This window comes from Hylobates moloch, unplaced genomic scaffold, assembly GCF_009828535.3.
Source record: "Hylobates moloch isolate HMO894 unplaced genomic scaffold, HMol_V3 SCAFFOLD_24, whole genome shotgun sequence".
Taxonomy (NCBI): Eukaryota; Metazoa; Chordata; class Mammalia; order Primates; family Hylobatidae; genus Hylobates; species Hylobates moloch.
In genome coordinates this window covers 23,580,732-23,607,370 of record NW_026652299.1, presented here as the reverse complement: position 1 = coordinate 23,607,370, position 26,639 = coordinate 23,580,732, and the positions used below count along the sequence as shown (strand labels likewise).

Genomic DNA, 26,639 nt, shown 5'->3' with positions numbered 1-26,639 from the left:
CCACAGCATGTTCCTTTATGGTATGCACTCCTATGGCCACATTCCCTTCCTTCACCAGAATCTTACAGCAGTTCGTAATCATGTGTATCCATGTGTGTGTGATTGTTTATCTGCTTCTCTCGTTAGACTCTAAGCTGCATGATAGCAAGTCTGCATGGCTGTCTTGCTTATTGTTTTGTTTCCAGTACCTACCAGAATGTCTTAACAATTTGTAGATATTCAGTCCGTATGGCTAAATGCCTAAGGGAGAGACTTCTCTTTGCCTCTAGCTGTTTCCCAAACCTCTATGATTAAGTGGCTTTTGCTATACAGCTCCCAAACAGCCGGCCCTCCATATTTGCAGCTCCACATCCATAAATTCAACAAACCATGCATCAAAAATGTTTGGGGGTGGGTGGGGGGAAACACAATAAAAAATAACAATACAACAATAAAAAGTAATATAAATTTAGCAAGCTGGAAAAAGAAAGTAATACAAATTTAAAAATACAGTATAACATAACTATTTACATAGCATTCTCATTGTATTAGGTATTATAACCTTAGAGATGATTTAAAATATAGAGGAGGTTGTGTTTAGGTTGTATGCAAATACTGTGCCATTTTATATCAGGGACTTGAGCATCCGTGGATTAATATCTAGAGGGTCCTGGAACCCATCCACCACGGATTCCTTGGGACAACTGCATTCTGTGCAGTTCTTCTCTTCCCCTCTAGGCATCTTAGAAAGAGGAGGAGCAAAGGGACTCAGGTGTGTTGCCCGCTGTGCGAACACTACTTCCCATCTGACTCTAATAGAGTTCTTTGAAGCATTTATTATAATCCCTTACATTTGAGGAAAGTGAGAAATGTAATTTCCTTACATTTGGGAAAAATGAGACAGAGAAGGTAATTGATTTGCTTATGGGCTCAAGTCGGTCACTTTCTAGCTGTGTGACCTTGGGTAAATAACTTTCTGTCTGTTAAATAGAAATAAATAATAGCACCTACCTGATAGGATGAGAATTAAGTTAGTTGTATGTCTAAAGCACTTAGTTAAAAGACTGACCATTTTAGTAAGTGCTAAGTGTTATATAGTTTGTTACTGTTAAGTGTTGAATCTTCCCGTCCGCTAGACTTCAAGTCGAATTCCATGAAATTTGTAAATTTGAGGCCAAGACTTTACCTTAAAATTTATTTGTATGTTTGTTAGCCTTTCTGTCTTTCTTATACAAGAGGACACTACCTGATAGTTTCTACGAAAATAGGAAATTGGGGCCCTGTGTTGATTATTATTGAAACCTCCAATATCATCAAACTGTGAAGTTGTTACCTTTCCCCCAAAACATGGATCTCTGGAGATTAGACCCTTTTTAACCCTACACTAGGACTTTAGAGGCAAAAAAAATCTAGTCAGGTTGTGAGAAGAACTGGAAGTGATCTTCTGCAGTCAGTTGGGTGTTTTGAAGGTCTGAATGTTCTCCATTGTGAGTGGAATGCTAGAGGGTCTGTTTGGATGGGAGGGCCCAGGCTAGTGGTTACAATTTCTTAATTTCATGGACCTGTACAATTTTAAAGCAAAAATGGAGGTTGGCCTAGGGTCGCCACCTGTGGTTTGCCAGGCAAGGACACTTTAAAAAATAACTACAATCTTGCTTTATCATTTCGTAAAATAATGGCCATTTAATTCTCAAACTCAGAAAAAAAGCAGTCCTTGAAATTAAATACATTTAACTATGATGAAACTCACCATGTGCCTGTAGCTTTTGCCTGTTTTTGTTTTTGTTTTGTTTTCCCGCCGGGCACTCGTGAAAGAATAATCACCGGCCAGCAGTTGTAAGCCATTGACCTACTTCTCTTATGTGATTCTAGAAGCCCATCATCTGTGTTCACATCATTTTAGCAAAGCTGTAGTAACTTTCTCTGGATGCAGCCAAGAAAAAAGCAGATCTAATTTTTGGCCCCTGGTGGTTCTAGATCATATCTTTTTCTCCTGGGTTGGACATGTGAGTCCTGTGAAGGTCAATATTTTTGTTGAGTGCTAGGGAACCTGTGGCAGAGCCAGGGTGTCCAAGAGTTTCCCTCTATAGCCTTTCATGCTGGAAACTCCAAAACATCTGTTAGGACTCAACAAGCTTTCCCTTCATAATGGGATCATGCTCTCCAGGATCCAGCCAGGCGGTAACTCAGGGTAGATCTGGGATTAACGGAAGCAGCTCTGAAAGGGAAGCAGATGTGAAAAGCCAGAAACTGGGTCTCCCAATTCAAAAGAAAGCAGGGCTGAATTGAGTTGAGCAATGAGCCAACTGCCTTAGTTGGCCCTTAGTTGTCCTGGACCACTTAGTTGTACTGGGATGGAGTACAGGTGAGGGGCTACAGTCGTTCTAAATACCCTCTGATCTTCTGTCTCTGCTTCTGGATTTGAGTCTTTGCCTGAGGTCACTGTTTGGGGGTGAAGTGGTAGAAATATATAGAAGATACTAACAGCAAAGAATATTCCTCATAGAGTTATTTGCTCTATTCTGAGCAGCTATTTCCTAAACATGTGCTTTACTTGAGCTGGCTGCGCTTTGTGAACAAACATCTGCGGGAACACCGTGCAGCACCGTGTTAATGTGCCATGTGCCTGCTTTCCTAGGTGGCTAACCCTCACCACGTGTGATATGCTGTTGGCGAAACACAGCTACTATCCCCAAACTGCTTTTGAGATGTAGTAGCTTTCTCTGAGAGGGAGTGGCACCCCTTCTGTGATGTTCTTCAGTAATAAAGGGAATGAATGAAGAGCCGGGGAGGAGAAGCAAAGGTCTTTTTTACACTTTACACCCTTACCCTCAGAGCGGCTGGATCTTCTGCAGGTTTTAGTGGGGTGGTGATTTAATGATAATAACTGGAGTTTTCAGTTGGGAGAAGTGAAGAGCAGCTGTTTCTGGGTATCAGCCTAACAAAGCTGGGAAACATTTCATGAAACCATTTGTCCAGTCTTCGGTGTAGAATAGTCTCTTGAGTTGTGACTCCCAGCTTTGCAGCTTGCTGGCTATGGATCCATGAATAAGTTATATCGTCTCCCGGCACTTCAGGTTCAGTAAAACTCAGCCAGTACCATCCGACGTTGTGAGGATTAAGAGAGAATGTTGTGAATGTCAGGATAAACCAGTGCCTTCAGCTGTGTGCTCAGTATGCACCATTGTCAAATCTGAGTATTTTGGACATTTTTTCACTTGTCAAATGGGGAGTTACGCTAGCATTCTCTGTGGTTCTCTCCCTTTTCCCTGGTCTGTGGTGTAAGGAGCACAAGAAAAAGAGATTTACATGAAGATCTGCCCGTAGGACCAGGAAGTTGGGAGATAGCTCTGTTTGTTTTGTACTTCAGGTGTTTACAAATCACTCTACTACTTATGATTTCATTTACTCCCATGTTAGCTCTGTGAGGTGAAGAGAACTGAAATTTTTACAGAAAGGAAAACTGAGGCTCAAGGATATGAAGTAAGGCTTTAAAGCTCCTGCACGGCTACTCAGCACTAGGTCCCATTGGATCTTAACATCTCAGATGCCCAGCTGGTTGCTTTTCCTATAGGACAGCGTGTGTTGATAGCTTCTTATCACCTGGTCAGTTCAGCTATGCTGATTTGAGTTCATGAGTTGTGCCATGTCTGAACTGGCCTTCACTGCAGTGGGATGTTGTCCTTAGCAACTCTTGTCTTTTCACTTTCTTCCCCAGTGGCTGGTGAAACGAGCTATAGAAACAAAAGAAGAGATGGGTGACTATATCCGCTCCTACTCTGTATCCCAGTTCCAGAAGACTTACAGTCTCCCTGAGGTCAGTATTGTGATTTTATCTTCTTGCCCCACTGAGAAACAGAGTGCACACTTAGAGACTCCCTAGCAAGGAGCAGGGTAAGCTCAGGCTCCCCTGCATTCTCACCCCCACTTGGCATCATTAGTGCTCCTTTACATAGCCACTGAGTGCAAAGCTCTATAATTTTGTCATTTTCTCTGAATTTTAGTGTTTGATCTAGGGCTTTTACTAACTTACAAGAATAGTAGTTGATTTTTGTATTAAGTTTTTTGAGAGGCCACTTGGCCCAGAACATCCTATAGTAACAATTTAATAATATAATAATAATTACAACAATAATAGCTAACAGCCATCATGTATTTACTACATGCTAGTCTCAGCACATCTTGTGGCTTTTATTCTTTAATCCTTACTGCCCTCTGAGATAGGTGTTTTTATCCCTGTTTTATAGACAGAGAAACTGAGGCTTAGAGGTTAAGTAACTTACCTGAGGTTTCAGTGCTTGAGAGGATTTGAAATGAGAACTCTTGTCTTAAGCACTACTCCTCATGACCCCCTTTTTCTTACTGGCTGTATAGGGATCTATGTTGGAGCCATCTGCAGGGTGTGTAGCCTTTTCCCATGGAGAATATATTCCAATTTGTTCGAAAATTGAGACTTCTTCAGGCAAAGTAGTGATGAGATTGAGAAGTCAATTTATAAGACAGATTTCTGAGTGGTCCACTTGAGTTTTAATTTTCCCTTGGGATTTGTTTAATCGCTCTGTTTTGTCTTGTAGGATGATGACTTCATAAAGAGAAAAGAAAAGGCCATCAAGACAGTTGTGGACCTCTCAGTAAGTCCCCTGGCCGTGTTCTTCTGTCAGAGCCCTGCATAGCCTCAGATAGCCCTTTGTTAAATCACAAAAGTGCTGTTCCTGAGGCTTCCGTCTACAAGGATCGCTTAGGAGCTAGACTCAGATGGCTGTGTGAGGGAAGCCCTGCCTGCTTCACTACTCAGGGCCAGGACACGAGTATGCACAGGTAGAACCTGCCACACTACTGCTCTGTCTCCTCACTTGCAGTTTTAAGGGAGAAATAACCAAACACAGAGCCCTTCCTAGTTTATCCCAATGGCAGGTATAAACTTTGAATAGCTCTGAAGAGCAGATGATGAATGGGAATGATAACTTGAGGTTTCTGTCCCCCACCCCCTTGATGGCTTTGCATAGACAGAGTAGCCTGTGAGCTGTGTGCGGGAAGCTCTGGGATGGCCTTTGTCCCCATTCACAGTACATCTTAATCACAGTGAGTCTGTACATGTGTCCCCACTTCCCCAGCACGAGGGTTAGTGGAACCTTTGACCCTTTACAAAACACTCTAGGCCAGAGCTGTGGAACCTTGTTAGCTGTACCCTCCACCCCCAGCCTTCCTACCTGAGCTGAAGGGAACGAAGCCTAGGTGCCTGTGTGCACAGTCTCTGTCTCCTGAAAATAATGTATTGTGTTGTTTTGCATGCTTTTAACTTCATCTAAATTATGTCATACATCTAGTTGGTTTTCATAGTTGCATAGTTTCTTGTATTAATATGCCACCCAAATGAAATATCAGATGTACTTCTTATACAGATGGCATGGGTTACATACCTTGTGTCATTGTAAAGATTGACATTGTCTGGTGTTTGTGGCTTTGTGAACTGCCTACAGTCTTTCCAGAAAAAGGATTCCAAACTGGCTTATATTAAAAATAAATATGTGGTCCACCAAGGTGATTACTCTGAAAAGAACAATCATTTGGTAATGAAAGACATGAAAATCTCCTATGAAAAAAAAAATCTTGATCACTTTATGATTGTAATTTCTTTTTTTTCTCAATTCCGTTTTGGAAATGTTAGAGGTGGAAAACCTTTAAGAAGGTGACACTCAAAAGCCATACACTGTTTTCAGATTTGGTGGCAGTATTAAACAATAATAAGAAAAAATGATATGACCTCAGAGTAATTTTCTTTCCTGGTTGTGAAATAGGTGTTCAGTTTAGAGCATCCTCAAGTTTTTAAAAAGATTGATAGATGTAGGGGAATTAAATTAAGGTTGATTTTTCACCTTAATTTCACAACACAGAAGCAACCACTTTTAATTTTTGGACATATTTCTTCCATGTTTTTATTGTGCATTTGTAAACTGAATTGGAATCATACTTTAAAGATAATTTTGTGGTTTTTTCATTTACCAATGTAGGGCCTTTTGTATGCTGTTAAAGATTCCTGCTGGCTTGGCACAGTGGTTCACACCTGTAATCCCAGCACACTAGAAGGCTGAGATGGGTGGATCATGAGGTCAGGAGTTCAAGACCAGCTTGGCCAGCATGGTGAAACCCCATCTCTACTAAAAATTCAAAATTTAGCTGGGTGTGGTGGTACACCCCTGTAATCCTAGCTACTTGGGAGGCTGAGGCAGGAGAATTGCTTGAACCCAGAAGGCGGAGGTAGCAGTGAGCCAAGACCGTGCCATTGCACTCCAGACTGGGCGACAGAGCAAGACTCCATCTCAAAACAAAAACAAAAACAAAAAGAAACAAAGATTCCTGCTAACTACATTTCTCATGACAAATAGTAACCAATTAGTTGGATATGATCATTGCTTTCCCCTGTTTTAAATGTTACTTCATCTCTGGAATGATATGAAAACCAGGTGATAATCATGTTGCCTCTGAGGCAGGAAATTGCTAGGTCAGCAGCAGGAGAGAAGGGGAAATTGTCTTTTTCCTATAATCTCTGTACTATTTGAATTTTATTCTAGTCTGTGCATTACCTATTCAAAACAGTAAGTACACATTAAGGTTTTTTTTGTTTTTTGGTAACAAAAGCCACATTCAAACATTAAAATTTTTTTTTTTTTTTTTTGGAGTCTCGCTGTCCCAGGCTGAAGTGCAGTGGCGCTGTCTCGGCTCACTGCAACCTCTGCTTCCCGGGTTCACGCCATTCTCCTGCCTCAGCCTCCTGAGTAGCTGGGACTACAGGCACCCACCACCAGACCCTGCTAACTTTTTGATTTTTAGTAGAGACGGGGTTTCACCGTGTTAGCCAGGATGGTCTCGATCTCCTGACCTCGTGGTCCACCCACCTTGGCCTCCCAAAGTGCTGGGATTACAGGTGTGAGCCACCATGCCCGGCCCAAACATTAAAAATTTTTAATGCTTAATCGAATATCTTCATGTGTAAATCTCACTCTGAGCCCTGGGTAGAGAATGAGAAAATGGTACGGTTTTCTGCCATAGAGCAAAAGCCAGCACAACTGTCAATCATCCTGGTAATGAAACTGAGTCTGGCATCTCTATGCCTATGGATTAGTTAAAGCCTCTAGAGGCACATTATTTTTTCTTCTCATTTTTAATGGAGGTTTTTTTTTTTTTAATCCACTTCTGCTTGGTAATGTGATTGCAGAGAATTAAGGAATATGTGATAATGACAAATATTTACATAGTGCCCCAGCATTGTTCTGGGTGTTCATCTCTAACTCATCTAGTCCTCACAACAATCCCATGAAGTAGTAGTTTTTTGTTGTTGTTGCTTTTTAATAAATCAGGAAACTAAAACACAGGTAGGTTATATATAAGTTGCCCAATGTCACAATGGTGATGGTAGAGGCAGGACTCAAACCCAGTCTTGTAACTGTGCTGCTGTGAGCCTATAGATAAAATGCTGTTTGCAGCTGATGAGAAAATAGTATCAGAATAAAGGAAAATGTGTCCGGCCTGGTGGCTCATGCCCATAATCCTAGCACTTTGGGAAGCTGAGGTGGGCAGATCGCTTGAGCCCAGGAGTTCGAGACCAGCCTGGCCAATATGGTGAAACCCCATCTCTACAAAAAATAGTAAAATTAGCCAGGCATGGTGGCATGTACCTGTAGTCTCAGCTCCTCAGGAGGCTGAGGTGGGAGGATCACCTGAGCCTGGGGAGGTTGAGGCTGCAGTGAGCTGTGATTGTGCCACTGTACTCCACCCTGGGTGGCAGAGTGAGACCTTGTCTCAAAAAAATAAATAAAAAGGGAAATGGAAAAAAATTGTGAGTCCCCGGTTATAATTTGTATTGTTTAGTTTATTTCCTTTTTTATGAGTGAACTTAATCCTCAGTTGATTGGCAATACATTTTCTTTTTTTTTTTTTTTTTTTTTTTTGAGACTGTCTCGCTGTCGCCCAGGCTGGAGTGCAATGGCGCGATCTCGGCTCACTGCAGGCTCTGTCCCCCAGGGTTCACGCCATTCTCCTGCCTCAGCCTCCCGAGTAGCTGGGACTACAGGCGCCTGCCACCTCGCCTGGCTGATTTTTTGTATTTTTAGTAGAGACGGGGTTTCACTGTGTTAGCCAGGATGGTCTCAATCTCCTGACCTCGTGATCCACCCGCCTCGGCCTCCCAAAGTGCTGGGATTACAGGCGTGAGCCACTGCGCCCGGCCGATTGGCAATACATTTTCAGCAGGAATGATAAAGAATCTTCATGGATGGCTAAAGGTTGCCTTTGGGTTTTTCTTTTCCTCATCTACTGAAACACCCCTCACTTCCAGGAGCTGTCTGCATAGGTTTCTTAGCTGAGATCTATCACCATTAACTTTCCTCCCTCCCTTCTGCCACTTCTGCAAGCCCTTCTTTAGCTGACTTGAAATGAGAGTCCCAAAAGCTCTCAGAAACTCTAGGGCTGTGGTGCATATCCCTGACCTATTCTTGTGAATCAGTACAAAATATTAAACAGCTTAAAACTTTATTCATTGTCATGCTCCTCAAGGAAAATCCTTCCTTTAATAAAGGAAAGGAAACCCTTAATTTTAAGTTGTGAATGGAAAATTAGGGAATAAAATAAGGTCAGACATATAGATGCCTAGTTTTTAGACCCAGCGTTTTATAAAAATAGGTGTGGAGCTGCTGTGTATTTATTAAGTGCTTACCACGTGCTTGGCATCTCAATAGGCGTTTAACAAGCATTAGCTCCTTTATCCCTCATTAACACTCAAGGAGTTATATATTATTATTTCCATTTTACAAATCAGGAAATTGAAGCTTAGAAAGGTTAATAAATTCCCTGTGTAGCTGCAGAGCCAGGAAGAGGGAGCCAGATTTTGATACTACACCTGACTCTAACGCAACAGGTGTCGGCACTCCTCCTCTTTTCTGGCTTTTCACCTCATCTCTGCTTTCCCCCATATTCCTAGTACCAGTTTTGCAGTACTATTGCTGACTTACTTCAGGGCTCTGGGATACTGCTTCTCTGGGTCCCAGAGACTCAAATGCCTACAGAGTGGTTGGGTCCTCTCCCACCACCTCTTCAGTTCCTTACGAGAACATTGACTGATTTCTCATCTGAAGACCCATTGCCCAGCCAAAGAATGGATGCCAGGTGGAAGCTGTCCTGTTGTTATATTTTTGATCAGCATGATGCCTTTGTGTCTCAACCAACAGGCTTTTACTTATTCTTGTTTAGACATAACCTAAAAGTATTTAAATATTAAATCTTTAGCTTATTGTCTTTAGCCATCCTTAGAAGACTGTTTGAATTTTTTGCATTCATCGTTGGTTATGTAGCCCATTCATTTTTTTGGTGCATGATTTTTTGTTCTCAAAGTTTTTTTTTCTTTTGCACTAATGCTGTTGTAATAAGAATGAAAAATTAGGAAATGGAGAAAAACAAAAACTAAATCACCCGTGATACCACCAGCCAGGGATAACCACTGATATTGCAAGCAGGAAATAAAGAGTTGTGAATATCAGTATGGAGAATTAGAGATTGCAAAAAAAAAAATGGCATTGTACTATATATTCTATTTTGTTGCTTGCTACTTTTGCTCAGTAGTATATTGAGGAAATCTTTCCATGCCAATAAAGATACCTCCATAGCATTTTTAGCGGCTGTAGATTATTAATTGTGTGGAACTAGTTCAACTATAGTTTGTATCTCTGTTTTTTTTTTTTTTTCCACTTGGCCATTATGTAGGACATCTTCATAGCTAAATTTATTCTTTTATTTCTAATTATTTACTTAGGATTTATTCCATGAAGTGGAATTGGTCAAGATTATACCTAAGGCTTTTAATACTTCTTGCCAGATTGCCAGGCAGAAAGGCTGCTGTGAACTTTATCATCCGAGCTTATGATGGGCGTGTTCTCTTTTTGTCTTGGCTTCATTTTTCTTCCTTCAGGAGATTATTCCCAGTACCTGCTTTCTTCTTTGAAGTACATTACTTTCTTCTCCCTATCTTCTTTGCACAGAGTAGCTGGCTGCTTTGTAGAAGGCCTGCCCAATAGGAGGTGGTATTTTCAAAGGACATAAGGAATGGAAAATACCACCTTCCACTTTCACATCATAATCATAATCAGCTCCTCTGTCTCATGTAGTGTGCTGTGACACAGCTTCCTCCTCTGAGCTGTCAGCCCTCCATAGCCATGAAGTATCTGTCCTGTACAGTGAGGTCTTTTACTCCCTCTTAACCTTGAATAACGGGTGCCCACACAGTTTTACCCAGACCCAAAAGATATATTCATTTACTATTTGTGAGCATTTTTTTGGTAGTTTAGACTTCTGTATGAGAATAGAGGGGACAGAGAAAAGACTTCTTAGAGCTTCCAGACTGGTTGGAAGGAAGTGCACTGTGGAACTTACTGGATCATCTAAGAGACTGCCATTTAAAGTTACCAGCCCAGTGTGTTCTTCCATAGGGAATGCTGTGAGGAAGTCCTTTTCATTCAGCTTGTAAAATATAAATGTAGTGACCTAAGTAAAGCAATGTTAATAATACACATCCATATGCATGTAAATATGTATATATCTTAGCCCTTACTGTATGTCAGGTACTATTAAATATACTGATTAGTTTATTTTCATAACAGCTTTACTTATACCTAATATACAGATGGAAAACCACAGAAGTTAAAGTAACTTGCCTCAAGTCAGAGAGGTATAGTGAGCAATGGAGCAAGCATTAAAACTCTAGCTTGTTTGACTCCATGTATTCATTCAGTAGTATTAATTGAACACTTACTATATGCCAGACCATGTTCTAGGAGCTGAGGCAACAGTAGTGACGTTCCGGCTAGTGAGGAGTTTGAGGGCTGATCAAGAAGAACGACCTGACCGCAAGGTGGCAGTAGCATATATAAGCTTTCTTTGGGTGATGCTTTGACAGGTTTGCTTGCAGGGTAGAGGAGTCCCTTACACCATGAGACCATCCAGAAGCTTGAATGCAAGGGCCACATCCAGAGTGGGAGCAGAGGAAAGGAACTCCCCAAGATCATAGAGGAGGCTCATGTGTCTTGGTGATGTTGCTCAGCATCACACAGTGGGAGTCTGTGGTCAGAGACCCATGAAGAGCCCCAGTGGCTTGAGGTCTACCTAGCCACAGGGTTTATCCTATCTATGGTTAGAAAATGCCAACAGTTTTGAAGGGTTTGCAAAGTAGGCAGGCTCTAAATGACAAAAAGTCTGATTATTTAGGCTATGTATAAAACATTTTGATATGTAAAAATTTGAGTTTGTGCTGGTCAACTTTTGAGCCAATGGATGTCAGTCTTCTTCGAAGAAGTAAACAACCCAGGAGCCATGTTTAGCTCATTTATATAACACAGTGATCTTATTCTTACCCACCAAGTCATACTGTTTAGTGCAGACTCAAGGAGACCTGAGGTGGGGCTTGTGCCGTACCTCAAAGAGCAGAAGATATATACTTACATAGCAGAGCTCATGTAAAAGAGAATGGAAGAACAGGGCTGAGGGGTGTCACTGGAGGAAATTCTACAGAAATGATTGCCATCCATCCATCTTTCATCATTTCTTTCAGTCAATACTCAGGCACTTCATTTTTGTTATTTTATTAATGTGAGAATTTTTAAGAAGCACTTATTTTCCCATTTATAGTAACTTTTTCTTATGAGATCTTTCAGGACATTGCACTTGGTGGTGAAAACATCTATGGGGTCCCTTTAGGTGAAAGGCAGAATTACTGACAGGACACATAGGCTAAGTAAAATGGATCTTTTGGAGTTGGGTTTGGGCTGCAAAGATGAACTGTTAAGGTCAATGGAAAGTATCGCTTCCTGTTGAGTTGGGCGTGGGCTGGCCCACTGGAGCTTTTGAGTGTAGAATGCTGGATTGGCGGTGGCTGTTTCACTGCCTGCTCCATTATTTCAATAAAGAAGTTGTCTATGGTAATTGTGAGGGAAGCGATCAGGGATTTGCTGCAGACACTGCCATGGTGCCGTGCTGTTCTACCTCCCTTCCCTGCATTGAGGAATGTGAACTTAGAGTAATTACTCTGACAGGTGAACCTGACTTGTAACCCAGACGTGCAAAGTAGAGTTCTGACTCTCACAGTATAAGAGTTCTCTGCTTTACAAAAGGGTCACCTTAATATTTAACCCTGTGTTTGTGCCTTTTAGCATCTGCAAAAAAAAAATAAAAAAATACATATATATATACATATCTGATATATATATATATATATCTCAGAACCTAAATAAAGGGTGATGAAAGTAGAGGTGTGAGACATTTTGCAAAGTGCTTAAGTGTCTCAGTTCTGAAGTCATCCTGTTTTTATCACTTACTGCCTTTTTCACCATCAGCAAGTTTTTTAACCTCTGTGTGCCTAAGTTCGTCTATAGAAAGATAACAAGGATAACTACACTCAGATGTGGGGATCAAATGGACAGCACAGATATAGCAGAATGTGCCTGGCACATATCTACTATTCAATAAGTGATAACTATTACAATTGCTACCACTGTTAATGACAGAAGGATAAATTGATTTTATATTCCTTTTTAAGAGTACATCATGTAAAGCATGGTAGATTTTTTATTAATCTCAGACTACATTTTTTAAGGAATTATGTTACCAAGTCAGTATCTTTACAGGATTAAAATAATAGAAAGGAAGAGACCCTGGGAGCATCCTTCAAGATCTGTTAGTACAACTTCATTTTACAGATACAGAAACTGAGGCCCATTGAGGGGAACTGCCTTTCTCAAGATCATGCAGCTGATTAGTCGCAGAGATAGGACTAGACACCAGCATTCCTGACCCTGTTGCTTTAAAGGGTGACTTTTAGCTCTTTATAGTTGGCCTGTAAACCCCTGATATTTAGGTTGCATTACTTAGCTTCAGATTGTAGAATGAGTCTTGTGAGAGGGCTAGCTGAAATGGCTGGTGGATGGCTAGAGTGGCAGCCTGGGGCAAGTTAGTGTCAGGGACAAGCCTTGAAATGAGAAACCAGGTTACCTAGGGCCAGGCCGCATAGGGTCCCAGGGATCTTGGACAAATTATTCAATGTCTGCTTCCTCAATAGTAAAGTGAGGTTAATGGTATGTGCCCTGTCTCTACTTCACAGTATGGTTTATTAAGTGTAAAAGAAAGGTGAGATATATATGAAGTTTTATACTTTAACGTGTAAGGAATAATTCACAAAAGCCAACATTGTCATTGTTTGGCAGAATAAAAGGTCCTTTTAAGCTGTTGGTGTCAGTATGCTCTTGTTTTGGAGTCAATCCTTTTTTTGTTTTTAGAAGAATCCAATTTCTTGCCTTGGGTTACTGACTCTTTCAGTTGTAACTAAGTACAATAGCAGTTAAGCTCAAGCTGTAATAGTAGAGCTCAGTGGAAGCTAAACCAGGCATAGTAACTGACACCATGTAGGTTGATTATATTTTGCATCTCCCTGTAAGTCTGTTTTATGTGATTTATAGCTTCCTATTCGTGTAGACACCAGCAGTAAACTGGGGAATATTTGTGGCAGGAATTTTTAAGAACAACCTTTAGCATCACCTCAGGCCCGGATCCATTTCCTTTTCCACAAAATTGTTTGAGATTATATCGTATTCGTTACAGAATGTTTTTCTGTATGCTCGAAACTGTATACTAAAGTAAAATAATAAAGTTAACCAGAATTATCCATGGGGAACAATTCCAACTAAAATAAAATGCCAGTATCTGGAAAAACCTGATAGTAATGCTTTTTGTGGTGATATCCAGGTAATGATTAGATGCAGTAAACCCGGGTAGTAGGGAAGAAGAGAGATGTGGGGACGAGCAGCCGGAATACCTTGCTGGCATAGCAGCTGCCTACCCGCACCCAGAGCCCTGAGCAGATGTTACTAGGGTATTATTTGACAGCCAGCTTAGCAGTCAAGAAGGACATTCATTTGGGGTAGCATGGCAAACCACTTCATCGGGGCTGAAGACCTGCATTTATTGATTACTTACTACATGCCACGTATTTTGTTTAGGATATATATATGTGCATGTATATAAGTTTAGAATATACCCCATGGTAGAGGCAGAGCTGTTGCAGTGAGCTGAGATCGCGCCACTGCACTCCAGCCTGAGCGACAGAGCGAGACTGCCTTAAAAACAAAAACAAACAAAAAAAAGGAATATACCCCATGGCTGGAGGCATCCAGCAGCCAATTCAGGAGGAGAGCCTTCTCACACTCAGTAACTTGGCTGTCTCATCCACTTAGGAAGTGTACAAGCCCCGTCGGAAATACAAACGCCACCAGGGAGCAGAGGAGCTGCTTGATGAAGAATCTCGAATCCATGCTACGCTTTTGGAATATGGCAGGTAATGAGTGGGACCCAGTCTAGGTGTCTCTTTTAAAAGAAAAGCTAATTTAAGTTGCTTCATTTGGATTAACTTGACTAGCTTCTACCTGACTGAGTTTCTGCCTTCAGCCATGAGATTTCCAACATCAGGGACTTTTCTCTGGTAATGAATTACCTGTTTCTGTGGGCATCCTTTGTAATTCCTCTCTGGAAATGTGCACCTGGCTCTGCCTTCCTTTGGGAGTTGGGGTGTTCTAGGCATTTACAGAGGCTGAGGTACTCTGTCCTGCATGCCCCTGTTTGTTAAAATCTTCAGGTAAATGAAAGCAGTTTCAGTGATTTCACTTTAAGTGTTAGAATAATAATTTCAGTTTCCTGTGAATATTGTCCTAACTAGGAAAATGAAGAACTTAGAAGTAGTTTTGTCACTTCTTAAAAACATCTCTAGTTAAAAAAATATATATGTTATTTTATATCCTTAGTTTTTACTTAAAAAAAAAAGTGCAAGGACATGCTTCTCCCTATTGAATTTTTTGGTTGTCACTGGGTATTAACCTTCTTTTATGTCACGCTTTCTCTTCTTAGGGTAACTGATTCCTTGATGTAAGTCTCCTTGTGTTTCCTTTGTGTTGGGAGAGGCTCCTGTGTGCTGCTCTGCCTCACAGCCCAACCCTTGTGGGGTGGCTGCAACTAACTGCACTGCCACTGGTGTTTCCCTAAGCGAGCATCTGATGGCTTTGCCTGCCCTCTAGGGTACCAGAGAGAACCAGCAGGAAATTAGATTTAATTATTCTAGTTTCCAAATGGAAGTGCATGCAATTGCTTGTGTTTTTGTTTTGTTTTGTTTTGTTTTTTCTTCCTAAGAATAAAAACTAGTCTGTTTCAAAGGAAATTGAAGTAGTTCTGGCCCTAGGCTGCGTGTGATGGCTGCCCCCACAGTTCATTAGTTGCTACTGTGAATTGAATGCCTCCTCCAAGTCAGGCATCACCAGGACTAGCTATGTAGTGAAAATGCCAAGTAACTTGTTAGCAATTATTAATGATGATTAATTAAAAATTTAAAGACAACAACCACAGCCAAGTGAGGACTCTCCTAAGCATGGGGCCCTGTGCTAGTGGACGGGTTGTGTGCTCAGGAAGCCAGCCCTGGGAATCATGAGAGAGTCTCTCTAGCCATGCCCAGCTGTAAGTGAGCAGGTGAGGCTGCATAGCTCTGGGAGAGCCAGAGCTGGAAAGACAATCTCTGTGGGTGTCACGTGTCCCAGAATGAAGAAGTTCTTGGGAGAATGTAGTGGATTTTGTGAGTTTGTATTATTTATGCATCCATTTTTCCATCATCATGGAAAATAGGATTTTCCTGAGGGTGAAAAGGAGTTAGAAATTCAGTAAATTGTCCACCTCGCTGAGACCATGTTGACAGAATTCTAGAACAATATTCTTGTTCTGAAATTCTCAGGTTCAAATGGGATCTTTTGCATATATGTTGTAGATAGTAGCTAGTATCACCATCTGAAGGCTGGGAAAGTTCAGAACCTTCCTGCCTGTCATGAGGAGTGATTGATGCAGTTTGAGGTGAGAATCTGGCTTGGCCTCTTTAGGAAAGGAAGCAAGACAGATTTTGCTTGACTCTTCTCAAACTCTGAGAGTGAGAAAGAGCAGTGTCTTGATATCAATCCTGGTTCCTATTGGTATGGTCATGCTGCCTTCTGCTAATTTCTAAGGCTAGGGTGGGCATTTCCTGAAGGTTTTAGGTTTTTGGGGTTTTTTGGGGTGGGAGAGAGATTTTATCTTGTTTTTTTTAGCTTTTTTGGCAAGGAGAGGGTAAGTTTGTGGCAGGTGGAGTAGTGGGTACTTAGGACATTCTGATAGTATATTTAGCTCATTCTCCTCTTTGAGACTAATAATGACAACATTCAGAAAGGTTAAAAAATGACTTGCTTAAGGTCATAAACTATTAAGAGGCTCAGATTGGCACTTCAGCTAAGGTGCCTTGAACTTCAAAAGCATGTCAGTATCATTGTCTGCAAATACTGTTTGAGCCTTCAGTGAGAGTATATTTTTAGGCTCTGAGTTTTAGGAAGACTGGCCATATCTATTCTTTGGTCTGAAACTAAGTAAGAAGAGAATGGTTATTAAAACTGACAGAGCAAATCAGATAAAATGTACAGCCCCAACAAGTGTGTGTTCTATTCCACCTCCCTAGGAAGGCTTCTCCCTTCCTTTCTGGCGGTCTGTTTCCTCTAGGTTCTGTTCAGCACTCTCCACTGCATGGAGATCTTTCCCATTAAGTGAGGATTATATGACTATATATATATATATATATATATATATAATTTTGAGCAGTTCGTTCAATGTAGAAAACAGTAAATGTTAACCACTGGCTGATGTCATCATTCTCCTTATTATAATCATCATTATTAGCAGCAACAGTTCAGTTTTCAAATGCCCTCAGGTATGACCTTTTCCCCTTACAGTTCTCCTTGTTCTTGTGTGTTTATGTATGAGTAAGGAGGGGAGGCTTCCCCTGGGCCCTCTGAAGGTTCACTGAAAATGAACTGACAAAAGGCAGATTAACAGGAGAAAATGGCATACATAATTTATTATTGTGTGGGGGGAAAACCACAGAAGTGTGACTACCCAGTAACACGGTGATGTCCAGATGTGTATATATCCTTCTTCACAGGGGAAGGCAGATGGGGAAATACGCCAGTTGGAGGGGTAGTAAATGATGTTTAGGGGAAATGAATCAGACCATGGTTAATAGATGACTTTCTGGAAATTGAATGGGATGGCAAACAGACCATGGTTTGGGTTCTAGGTATGGTATTTAATTTTCAGTCTCTTGCTCTGTGGTAGATAATGAGATTTCAGGGAGTGGATGGAAGACACTTGTGTTTTCTTTAATGGGTCCAGTCTTTATACAGATAAGAGAAAAAACCCTGTTCTAACGTGACCTTCAAGTGCCTTTAATTCAAGTTATTCAGCATATTAGGGTGCCATATTTGGGGGCAACAGCCCATGGACTCCTTCCCTTATTACCCTTCACACTAGCCCTCCCTCTAGCATGTGTATGGGAAGTCTCACCCTCTGGCATTTTCTCCCCGACCCCTGTCAAGGCTGGCCCGCTGCTGGCCCTGGGACTCACTTTGCTCCATCTTCCCTTTCACTTTAACATTGCGGCATTCCTGACCTCCTCACTCACCCCCCACTACAGTATGGCATCACAGCTTTAGGAGTCCAGATTTCTCTGCCAGTGTTTCTGTTTTCTACCTTATCTTACCTCTTGTCAGGGGGAAAGTATTTTGACTTCTAGAGCAAGAAGGTCTGAAATCAGTGTTTCTTCCCTGGGGTTGAAGGTCACTCATCAGCGTTACACCCACAGTGCCCTTTGGCTTTTAGGTCTGCATTCCATCTCCTTCCCCCTATTTTGACTCTCAGTTGCTTAAATAAAGGTGAATTATGAACCTTGTCAACTATGCTGAAGGCCTTAAGGACTGTTTATCTGTTAAAAACATGGTTTGGGTATATTTTTCTAAGTGTTAATGGTGTTAGGAAAACAAGACTCATAGTTTTGATTTTGGATGTAAACAATTGCACACCTATAATATTTCAGTTTTATTATGGGTTCAGTCAATTTTGAGAGGCTAACTTAAGCACCTAACCGTGCTATGAAACTGCTACTCTGGGGAAATGCATTTTATGTGCCATATATTTGACTTGCAAGAGGAGGTTTGGAGCACAGCCACCAGAATGCTGGAGTTAGCCTGTTCCTCAGTATTCAAAGCCTAATTTTGAGTTCTTGAAGTCATTCTAGGCAACTCAAAGTTAGGCCTTGAATACTAAGGAATAGGCTAATGCCAGCATTCTGTAGTTAGTAAATAAAATATGACATATTTCTCCCAACCTGTTTGTGTCTCCTATGATGATAAGGCCTATGACATGCTCATAAAAGGTATTTAGTAAGTTCTTGTCAAATGAATAAAGAATGAAGTTCACAGTCCTTGGTATTTAGGGCTTTTTATGTCCCTCTTTTGTTTTGTATTCCAAATAGATAACCATCTTAGTTTGGCCTGAGGTAATTGTTCTTGAAAGTTAGTTTTCTAGAATTGTGGTGTCCAGTATGGTAGCCACTATCCATATGTGGCTGTTGAGCAATTGAAATGCGACTAGTGTGGCTCAGGAACAGAATTTTGATTTTAATTAAGTTAAATTTAAATTTTAAGATTCGTGCTTGATTTAGTTAATGGAAAATGCTTATCTTTGGAATAACTTGGCCATATGAACCTACTAACCTACTAATTAAAAAATTGTTTGTGTGCCCTTCTTTTATATTTCTTTTGTACTGTGCTGTTCTAAATGTACATCCTTGATTTAAAGACTGGGTCCTATGACTATGAAGTGAACTGGATGATGGGAGGAGCTCTTTGCTGCTAACAGCGTAGGTAGCAAGAATCAGAGCTAAAGAAGAGGAATGCAGGAGCAAATGGAAGCATGCGGCACTGCAGATCAGAGCTGGCAGTTGGGGGAAACGGGCAGGGCCAACAGGAAAAGAGGAAAGGGAGGCAGTAGTTAATAGGCAGTTGAGGACAGTGCTTTGTCATGGAAACCTCACTGCTTTGTGACATGGATGAGGCCTTTAGGAAAATCATGTGGACTCTTCATTCATGCACAACCATTAATTGCGCACCTACTATGTGCTAGGCACTGAACTGCCAGGCAATGGGGATATTGAAGTGAATGAAGCTGTACATGAATATTTATAGTAGCACTGTAAATATATTGCATAATATATTGCACAATTATGAATTTAGCAATTCATAATTGCTAAAAAGTAGAAACAACCCGGATGTCTGTCAGCTAATGAAACAAAATGTGTCTTACTCATATAATGGGATATTATTCAGCCATAAAATGGAATTAAGTAGTGATTCATGCTTCAACCTGGATGAACTTTGAAAATATTCTCATGAGTCAAAGAAGCCAGACACAAAAGGCCACATATTGAGTGATTTCATTTCTATGAAATCTCCAGAATTAGCAAATCCATAGAGACAGAAGGTAGATCAGTGGTAGCCAAGGGCTGGGAAGAGGGAAGAATTGGGATTAACTGCTAATAGTAACAGAGTTTCTTTTTGAGGTGATGGAACTTTTCTTGATTTCGATAATAGCAGTGGTTGCACAACATAGTGAATACACTAAAATCCAGTGAGCAATACACTTTAAAATGGTGAATTTTATATTATATGAATTATAAGTCAGTTTTTAAAATATTTTTTTAAAAGTGAATGAAGCAAATTTCTTCCTCTCCAGAGGCTCAACAGAAAGGCTTAGAGGATTACTCATGACGGATAATTATGTTCACCACACAATGAGTGTGTTGGCTCTCACAGAAGCTCACATCTGGAGGGCTTACTTAAAAGAGTCTTCCCAGAGCCTCTGTCTTTAAGGAGGAGTAGATTCATCCTAGGAATCAAGTCACTCAGATTTGGTTGTTTACTTCCTTATCTGGAAAATCCGTGAAGTCCCTGGGCCTTAGATAAGGGCCTTATGTCTTCTCCCCTAAAAGTCTCCGCAGACTAACGGCATAAAAAAGGAAAGATGAATACTCAAGATGCAAGGACACTTCTATAAGAGTGGGAAACTTGGGCAAGACCTTGTATTGTTCAGGGTTCCCTGGTTGAGAAAACAGTACCCTCCCACTAGTTTCAGCAGAAGGGATTGGTTACAGGGCTGGATGAGAACTAGGCTGAGCCAGGGTCAGCTCTCAAGCTTCACATTAGAACTGGAGCTCCAGGATGCTGCTTCTGCCTCCAAAATCAGGAAGCTAGCCAGCAGCCTGTAGGATTGGGAAGCTAGTGCTATAGTGGCTTGACAAGGAAGGAAACCACGCTGCTTCTGTCAAATTAGGGAGCTCTGAAAAACCAAGAAGCCACTGTGATAGCTGCTAGCCCCAGAACCTGGCTGTTTCTGCTGTGATCCACACCAACACAATGGATCCTTTATGCTTCCCTCTTTCCTCCTTTTAACTGTTCCATATTGAAAACTCTAGCAAATGCATCTGATTGGGGGAACCTTAATAGTATTCAGAACCCTAGGTGCAAGGGAGTATGGAAAATAGTCTCTTTTCCAGCCTCTGCAGTACGAGAAGATGCAATAGATATTAAGCCAGCCCACGGACTCTGCCATAAGGTCCTTTACAGAATTCGTGTGGATAGCCAAAATTTAACCTTGGACTACACTTTGGACCTACAGGTTTATTTCTAAAGGGTGGGCACACTGCCCAGCAGTGACTTTTTGGTCTCCCCAGTTATATGACAATCTGTTGCAAGGTCAGATGATACTTTTGGCTTCTTGATTTTTGCATTTTTTCACTTATGTTTAGTTTGTTTGTTCAGTGAATATTGGAAAAACCAGATATAAAGGTAGAATCTTTGCCCTCAGGAGAATGATACAGATAAGTAACAGTTACATGTAATCACCATCTGGGAAGTGAGAAGACCATGAACAGATGCAGGGATGGATAGGCCAGGCTGAGCACGTGTGCATGGGGGATGCTTCACAGGGGAGGAGGCTTTAGAGCTGAGGAGTGGAGGGTGGGTAGGGAAGCAGGGGAGAGAAGGGAACAGCTTAGTTTGTTCAGAGCTCTCTGTTCAGGTACTAAGTGTAATAGGAACACAGAAGGTGCTGCTGGTGGTGAGGTGAAACACTTGTTAGGCTGAGCCATGGAAGAGAGGCTTTATGAGGCTCCTGAGGAGGTTCTGTTTTCTCCTGAGGGAAGAGGCCTGCCATTGATAAATGTGCATCAGGCCAGTGCAGAAGTTGGACAAGGAATGGGCAGGAAGAGTGTGGGGAGTGAAGCTGGAGGACCAAGACCAGGTGAGCACACAACCAAGAAGTGAGGCAGAGAGTAACCTTAAACTTGTGCTTTATTTTTATTTATTTATTTTTGAGAGAGAGAGTCTTGCTCTGTCACCCAAGCTGGAGTCCATTGCTATGATCTCGGCTCACTGCAACCTCTGCCTCCTGGGTTCATGTGATTCTGGTGCTTCAGCCTCCCAAGTAGCTGGGACTACAGGCGTGTGCCACTATGCCCAGCTACTTTTTGTATTTTTAGTAGAGACAGGGTTTTACCATGTTAGCCAAGCTAGTCTCGAATTCCTGACGTCAGGTGATAGGCCCGCCTCAGCCTCCCAAAGTGCTGGGATTACAGCACTTTGCAGGCGTGAGCCACCACGGCCGGCTCAATTTGTTCTTCTTAAATGTTTGCATTAACTCTATTTTCTTACAAATCACTTAAAGGTGTATGAGGCTGGGTGGTTTGCATTTTGCTTTGTGTTGGGGGTTGAATGGATTTTGCATTGTTATGCTTGCTTTTTAAAAAAACATAGATTTGCTGCACCCATTAACTCGTCATTTAGCGTTAGGTATATCTCCTAATGCTGTCCCTCCCCCCTTCCCCCAACCCACAACAGTTCCCGGAGTGTGATGTTCCCCTGCCTGTGTCCATGTGTTCTCATTGTTCAATTCCCACCTATGAGTGAGAACATGCGGTGTTTGGTTTTGTGTCCTTGCGATAGTTTACCGAGAATGATGTTTTCCAGTTTCATCCATGTCCCTGCAAAGGACATGAACTCATCATTTTTTATGGCTGCATAGTATTCCATGGTGTATATGTGCCACATTTTCTTAATCCAGTCTATCGTTGTTGGACATTTGGGTTGGTTCCAAGTCTTTGCTATTGTGAATAGTGCCGCAACAAACATATGTGTACATGTGTCTTTATAGCAGCATGATTTATAGTCCTTTGGGTATATACCCAGTAATGAGATGGCTGGGTCAAATGGTATTTCTAGTTCTAGATCCCTGAGGAATCGCCACACTGACTTCCACAATGGTTGAACTAGTTTACAGTCCCACCAACAGTGTAAAAGTGTTCCTGTTTCTCCACATCCTCTCCAGCACCTGTTGTTTCCTGACTTTTTAATGATGGCCATTCTAACTGGTGTGAGATGGTATCTCACTGTGGTTTTGATTTGCATTTCTCTGATGGCCAGTGATGATGAGCATTTTTTCATGTGTTTTTTGGCTGCATCAATGTCTTCTTTTGAGAAATGACGAGTTAATGGGTGCAGCAAACCAACACGGCACATGGATACATATGTAACAAACCTGCACATTGTGCACGTGTACCCTAAAACCTAAAGTATAATAATAAAAAAATAAAAAATAGATTAATTAGAGCCAGAAAATAAACTACTTGAAACTGAATTGTGTTTTTGTGTTTTTTTTTTAAATTTAAGGTTGTGTGAAGTGAGTACACATTATTGGCATCATGCTTGGATTATGTTTGGGAATAAAAAGTGTGCTAGACTCTAAGTTATGGAAGTAGCCATTAAAGCGCATGTTTGGCTTAAGGAAACACATTTACAGTTGTTTTTATAGATATTTTTAAGGCTTTTAGCTTAAACTGTGGCTCTGAAATGCAGTTGCTGATTCAAAAAGTCATAATTGCACTTAAGGAAAATGTTGCACTTTATACTGTCTGAGAGTTCCAATTTACATTATAGTATTTGCATAGCAAGTAGGGTGGCTGGCCCTTTATTAAAAAAGACAGTGGAATATGTTTGTAATTTAGGCACTTGTAACATTTTCTCAAGTCTCCAAATGGCATAAATTCTCTTGATGTTTTTCATGTAAAAAGTCAACCAAAATGCATTTCACTGAATTTATTGTAATTTTTTAAGTAGTAATTAAACTCCTTTTTTGTGGCCTGCAGGAGATATGGATTTAGCCGCCAGAGCAAAATGGAGAAGGTAAGACGAACATTGATAATAAAAGAATACTTGAGAGATGGAAGTGACTCCCTTCACCTGTGACTAACACTCACAGGCTGGGCAGCAGCTTCCTGGGAAACCCAGGAAGGGGATGTGGCAGGGCTGCTGCTGCCCAGACCCTGGTCCCTGGACAGGCTGGGATGGCAGGGATGTGTGAGCTGCCTTTGGCCCCTGCATCTCCGTCCTGGCTTTTCTAGCTTGCCACCTATACAGATTGGGGAGCAAAGCAGCAGTCTCCTCCTGGGGCTGGAAATGAGGGGTGATTGAAAGTTGTGGTCCAGGGTCAGTCACTTGGGGTCCAGTAGCTCTACAGTATGAAGATGAAGTCCACTGCCAGGGCTCCCAGAATACTCCTCATCTGAGGTGAGAGACTCCAGACAGATGTGAACAGGATGTTAGGTAGAGCACAGTTGTGAATTACAGGCCTGCCCTCTGCTGAAACAGCCAGTCATGGAAGAGCCAGGTAAATCAGGATGGCTTTTCTAACTTCACAAAGGATACCCAAAGATTTCTGTTAATTTATGTGTTTATTAATGATGCTTCATTGTCAGCAGTAGGACAGGTACATAAATGTTATGGTGCTAAACTCTTTCTCTGTTCCAGGCTCTATGTTAAGGGCTCTGTATGTTTTCACTTACTCCCTTGAACAACTCTATGAGGAGGATACTTATTTCTGCTTTTTAGGTCAGAGAGCTAATGCTCAGAGAGGCTCAGTGATTTGTCCAAGGTCACATAGCTCTAAAGTGAACTTAATAAGAATCTGAACCTAGAGGTCTGACATCAAACCTGTGCTCATAGCCACTGCCTTCTGAATAATAAAGTGTCAGCTAAAGTGGTCAGTGGCCTCTTAAAAAGATCAGTTATTGTCAGAAGATCGAGACCATCCTGGCTAACATGGTGAAACCCCGTCTCTACTAAAAATACAAAAAAACATTCTCCGGGCGTGGTGGTGGGTGCCTGTAGTCCCAGCTACTCGGGAGGCTGAGGCAGAAGAATGGTGTGAACCCGGGAGGCGGAGCTTGCAGTCAGCCAACATCGCGTCACTGCACTCCAGCCTGGGCGACAGTGCGAGACTCTGTCTCAAAAAAAAAAAAAAAAAAAAAAAAGATTGGTTATTAACCTCTTTTCATTCTCCACCTGATCCCCAGATTTCTTGAACAGGACACACTCCCCCTGCTGTTCCCCTGCCACCCACTCCATTGTACCCACTCCCCAGGCTCCCCCTCTGCTTCCTGTGGTGACTGTTGTCTCAGTCACTGCAGGCACCAGCAGTGACTAGGAGCACTGTTCTAAAGCCAGACTGGCAGGTTTAGGATTCCAGCTCCTCTGTTCACTGAGTGACTCTGGATAATTTACTGAATCTTTGTACATTAGTTGACAGCATCTGTAAAATGGGGGCAGTCATTGTACCTATCTCACAGCATTATTGTGAAGATTGAAATGTAAAGGACTTAGAATGATCCAACACATAGTAAACATTTAATAAACATTATTAATATCAGTATTGGTTATTAGTACTTAGTCATGTACTAATTATGATATCTTCTTTTTTAGTTTTCTCATTATTTTTTCCCCATTTGTGTTTTTTTAGTCAACTGAATAATGATTTCCTACAGAGCAAGGTGTTTTCTGGATTTGAGTGTATCATGTTTTATCTGGTATATAATAAGGGTTTGATATGTATATTTAATTTGATATGTAATTTAAGTCTGAAAAGATTGTCTTTATATATGACTGGGCAATTTGGTTATGATTGGAAAAATCATGAGATGTCCCTGAAATAGTATTCAAATTGTGCTTGTCCTGTCATTTTTATGTCAGACGGCACATTTGAATTAGCAGTCTCATCCCCTGTAGATGTGTCCAAGCAGTTAGGAGCTCAGAGTGTTCCCATGGGCAGTGATAGACTCGTTATAGAAAAGCAACCTAGAGTTGGGATGATCCAAGAAGGGCATTTGAGACCAAACCTCTCTTTTGACCCTAGAAGTCCTTAACATGCAGGGATCAGAGGTAAGCCTGAGGTCACCCAGCTGGTGGATGGCAGAGATAGACTTAAAACCTATAGCCCATGATTGAGGAGGCAGCAGTTAATCCAGGGTGCCTTGAGTTTGACGTGGTTCATTTAGAGCCTGGGGCTGAGTCCAGAGCATGCTGCTTGATCATTAGATAAGGCAGTTTTCATCCTTCAGACCAGTGGTATTCAAACTGTTTTGATTACTCTGAGCAGTAAACGTGTAATTTTTCATCATGATTCAGTACAAACACACTAATACCCCCAAAACAAAAGTTTCACTAAGCAATACTTAACCCCTCACTACAAAGCACTCTGGCATGTTCTGTTGTGTTAATTTATACAGATGCTAGTTGTACCTGCCATATTACTTTTATGTCCCACTAATTGGTCTTAACGGGCAGTTTGAAGAAACACTCCTTTAGTAGTGATCTGCTCTTGAAAGTGTTAAAGTAGGGGGAAGGCCCAGTCAAAGTGCAAGGGTAAGTCAGGCAAATGGGTGTGGCCTGAATTTAATCGGTGAGCAGCTGGGACGTGGAAACAGGCATTTGCCAGTTCCTGAAGCTTAACCTGCCCACCCTGTACTCGAGTGGAGGTTCAGGCCTTTGGAGTATCCACTCTCTCAGGGTGCTGCTGCTGTGCAGGTCTGTGTTTTTTTCACAGACTCATGCCTCTTGGCAGTATTGTCCTTTCTCTGCTGAGTCTCCATCTCCTGTGCTCAGCTGTTTTCACATCTTCCCTTGCAGGCTGAGGACAAGAAAACAGCACTTCCAGCAGGGCTGTCAGCTACAGAAAAAGCTGATGCCCACGAGGAAGATGAGCTTCGAGCAGCTGAAGAGGTGTGTGGTCCATGTAGGGCCTCTGAGGTTTCTGTGTAAGTCATTTTGGGAGAAATTGTACTCTTATCCCTAGCATTCCCAAATGGCCACCACCTCCCACAGCCAGCTGCTGTGAGCAGGCCTTTCACACCCTCCAGTTTCGTTTTATCACCTGCCTTTGAGGCTCACGTAAGACGAGATCAAGGAAGACACCCTTGGATATCACTGCAAAGATCCATGTAGGCATATTGCTTCTGTCGTACGTGTTCAGAACGACTCACTGCTGCTCCCATCCATTCCCCTTTCAGCAGCGTATTCAGTCGCTGATGACCAAGATGACCGCTATGGCAAATGAGGAGGTGAGTGGGAGTCAGGGAGGTGTGGGGATGGGGACTTGGCACCACCCTGCTCTGCTGGGGTCTTCTCCCAGAGAGCCCACCTTCTCCAGAGCCCCCTCTCACCAACACACAGTACCTCCTCTTCCCCAAGGAGTTCCTTTTGGTAATCTGTTTTTAATGCCTAGTGCTGCCACCCATGGGAACCTCTAGGTGGGAGACTTGAAGGACCCTTGCGAAAGCAGAATATTCGTGCTGGGAGGTTCACAGGGCCTCTGCGAAAGAGCTGGAGCTGGCCTGCGAGTTATGC

General features: G+C 41.8%; 1 protein-coding gene across 4 annotated transcripts in view; it reads left to right on the top strand.

Annotated features, from left to right (window-relative positions):
- Nucleotides 1-26,639, top strand: part of CCDC93 (coiled-coil domain containing 93) — a 95,775-nt gene that overhangs the window by 14,165 nt on the left and 54,971 nt on the right. For 3 of the 4 annotated variants that reach the window (XM_032145623.2, XM_032145622.2, XM_032145625.2), the window contains exons 5-10: nt 3,698-3,796; nt 4,554-4,610; nt 14,250-14,350; nt 23,108-23,144; nt 25,923-26,015; nt 26,303-26,353. In XM_032145623.2, the coding sequence (XP_032001514.1) occupies nt 3,698-3,796; nt 4,554-4,610; nt 14,250-14,350; nt 23,108-23,144; nt 25,923-26,015; nt 26,303-26,353 (438 nt within the window). The remainder of the gene's footprint in view (nt 1-3,697; nt 3,797-4,553; nt 4,611-14,249; nt 14,351-23,107; nt 23,145-25,922; nt 26,016-26,302; nt 26,354-26,639) is intronic. The other variant, XM_032145624.2, reaches the window with a different exon arrangement.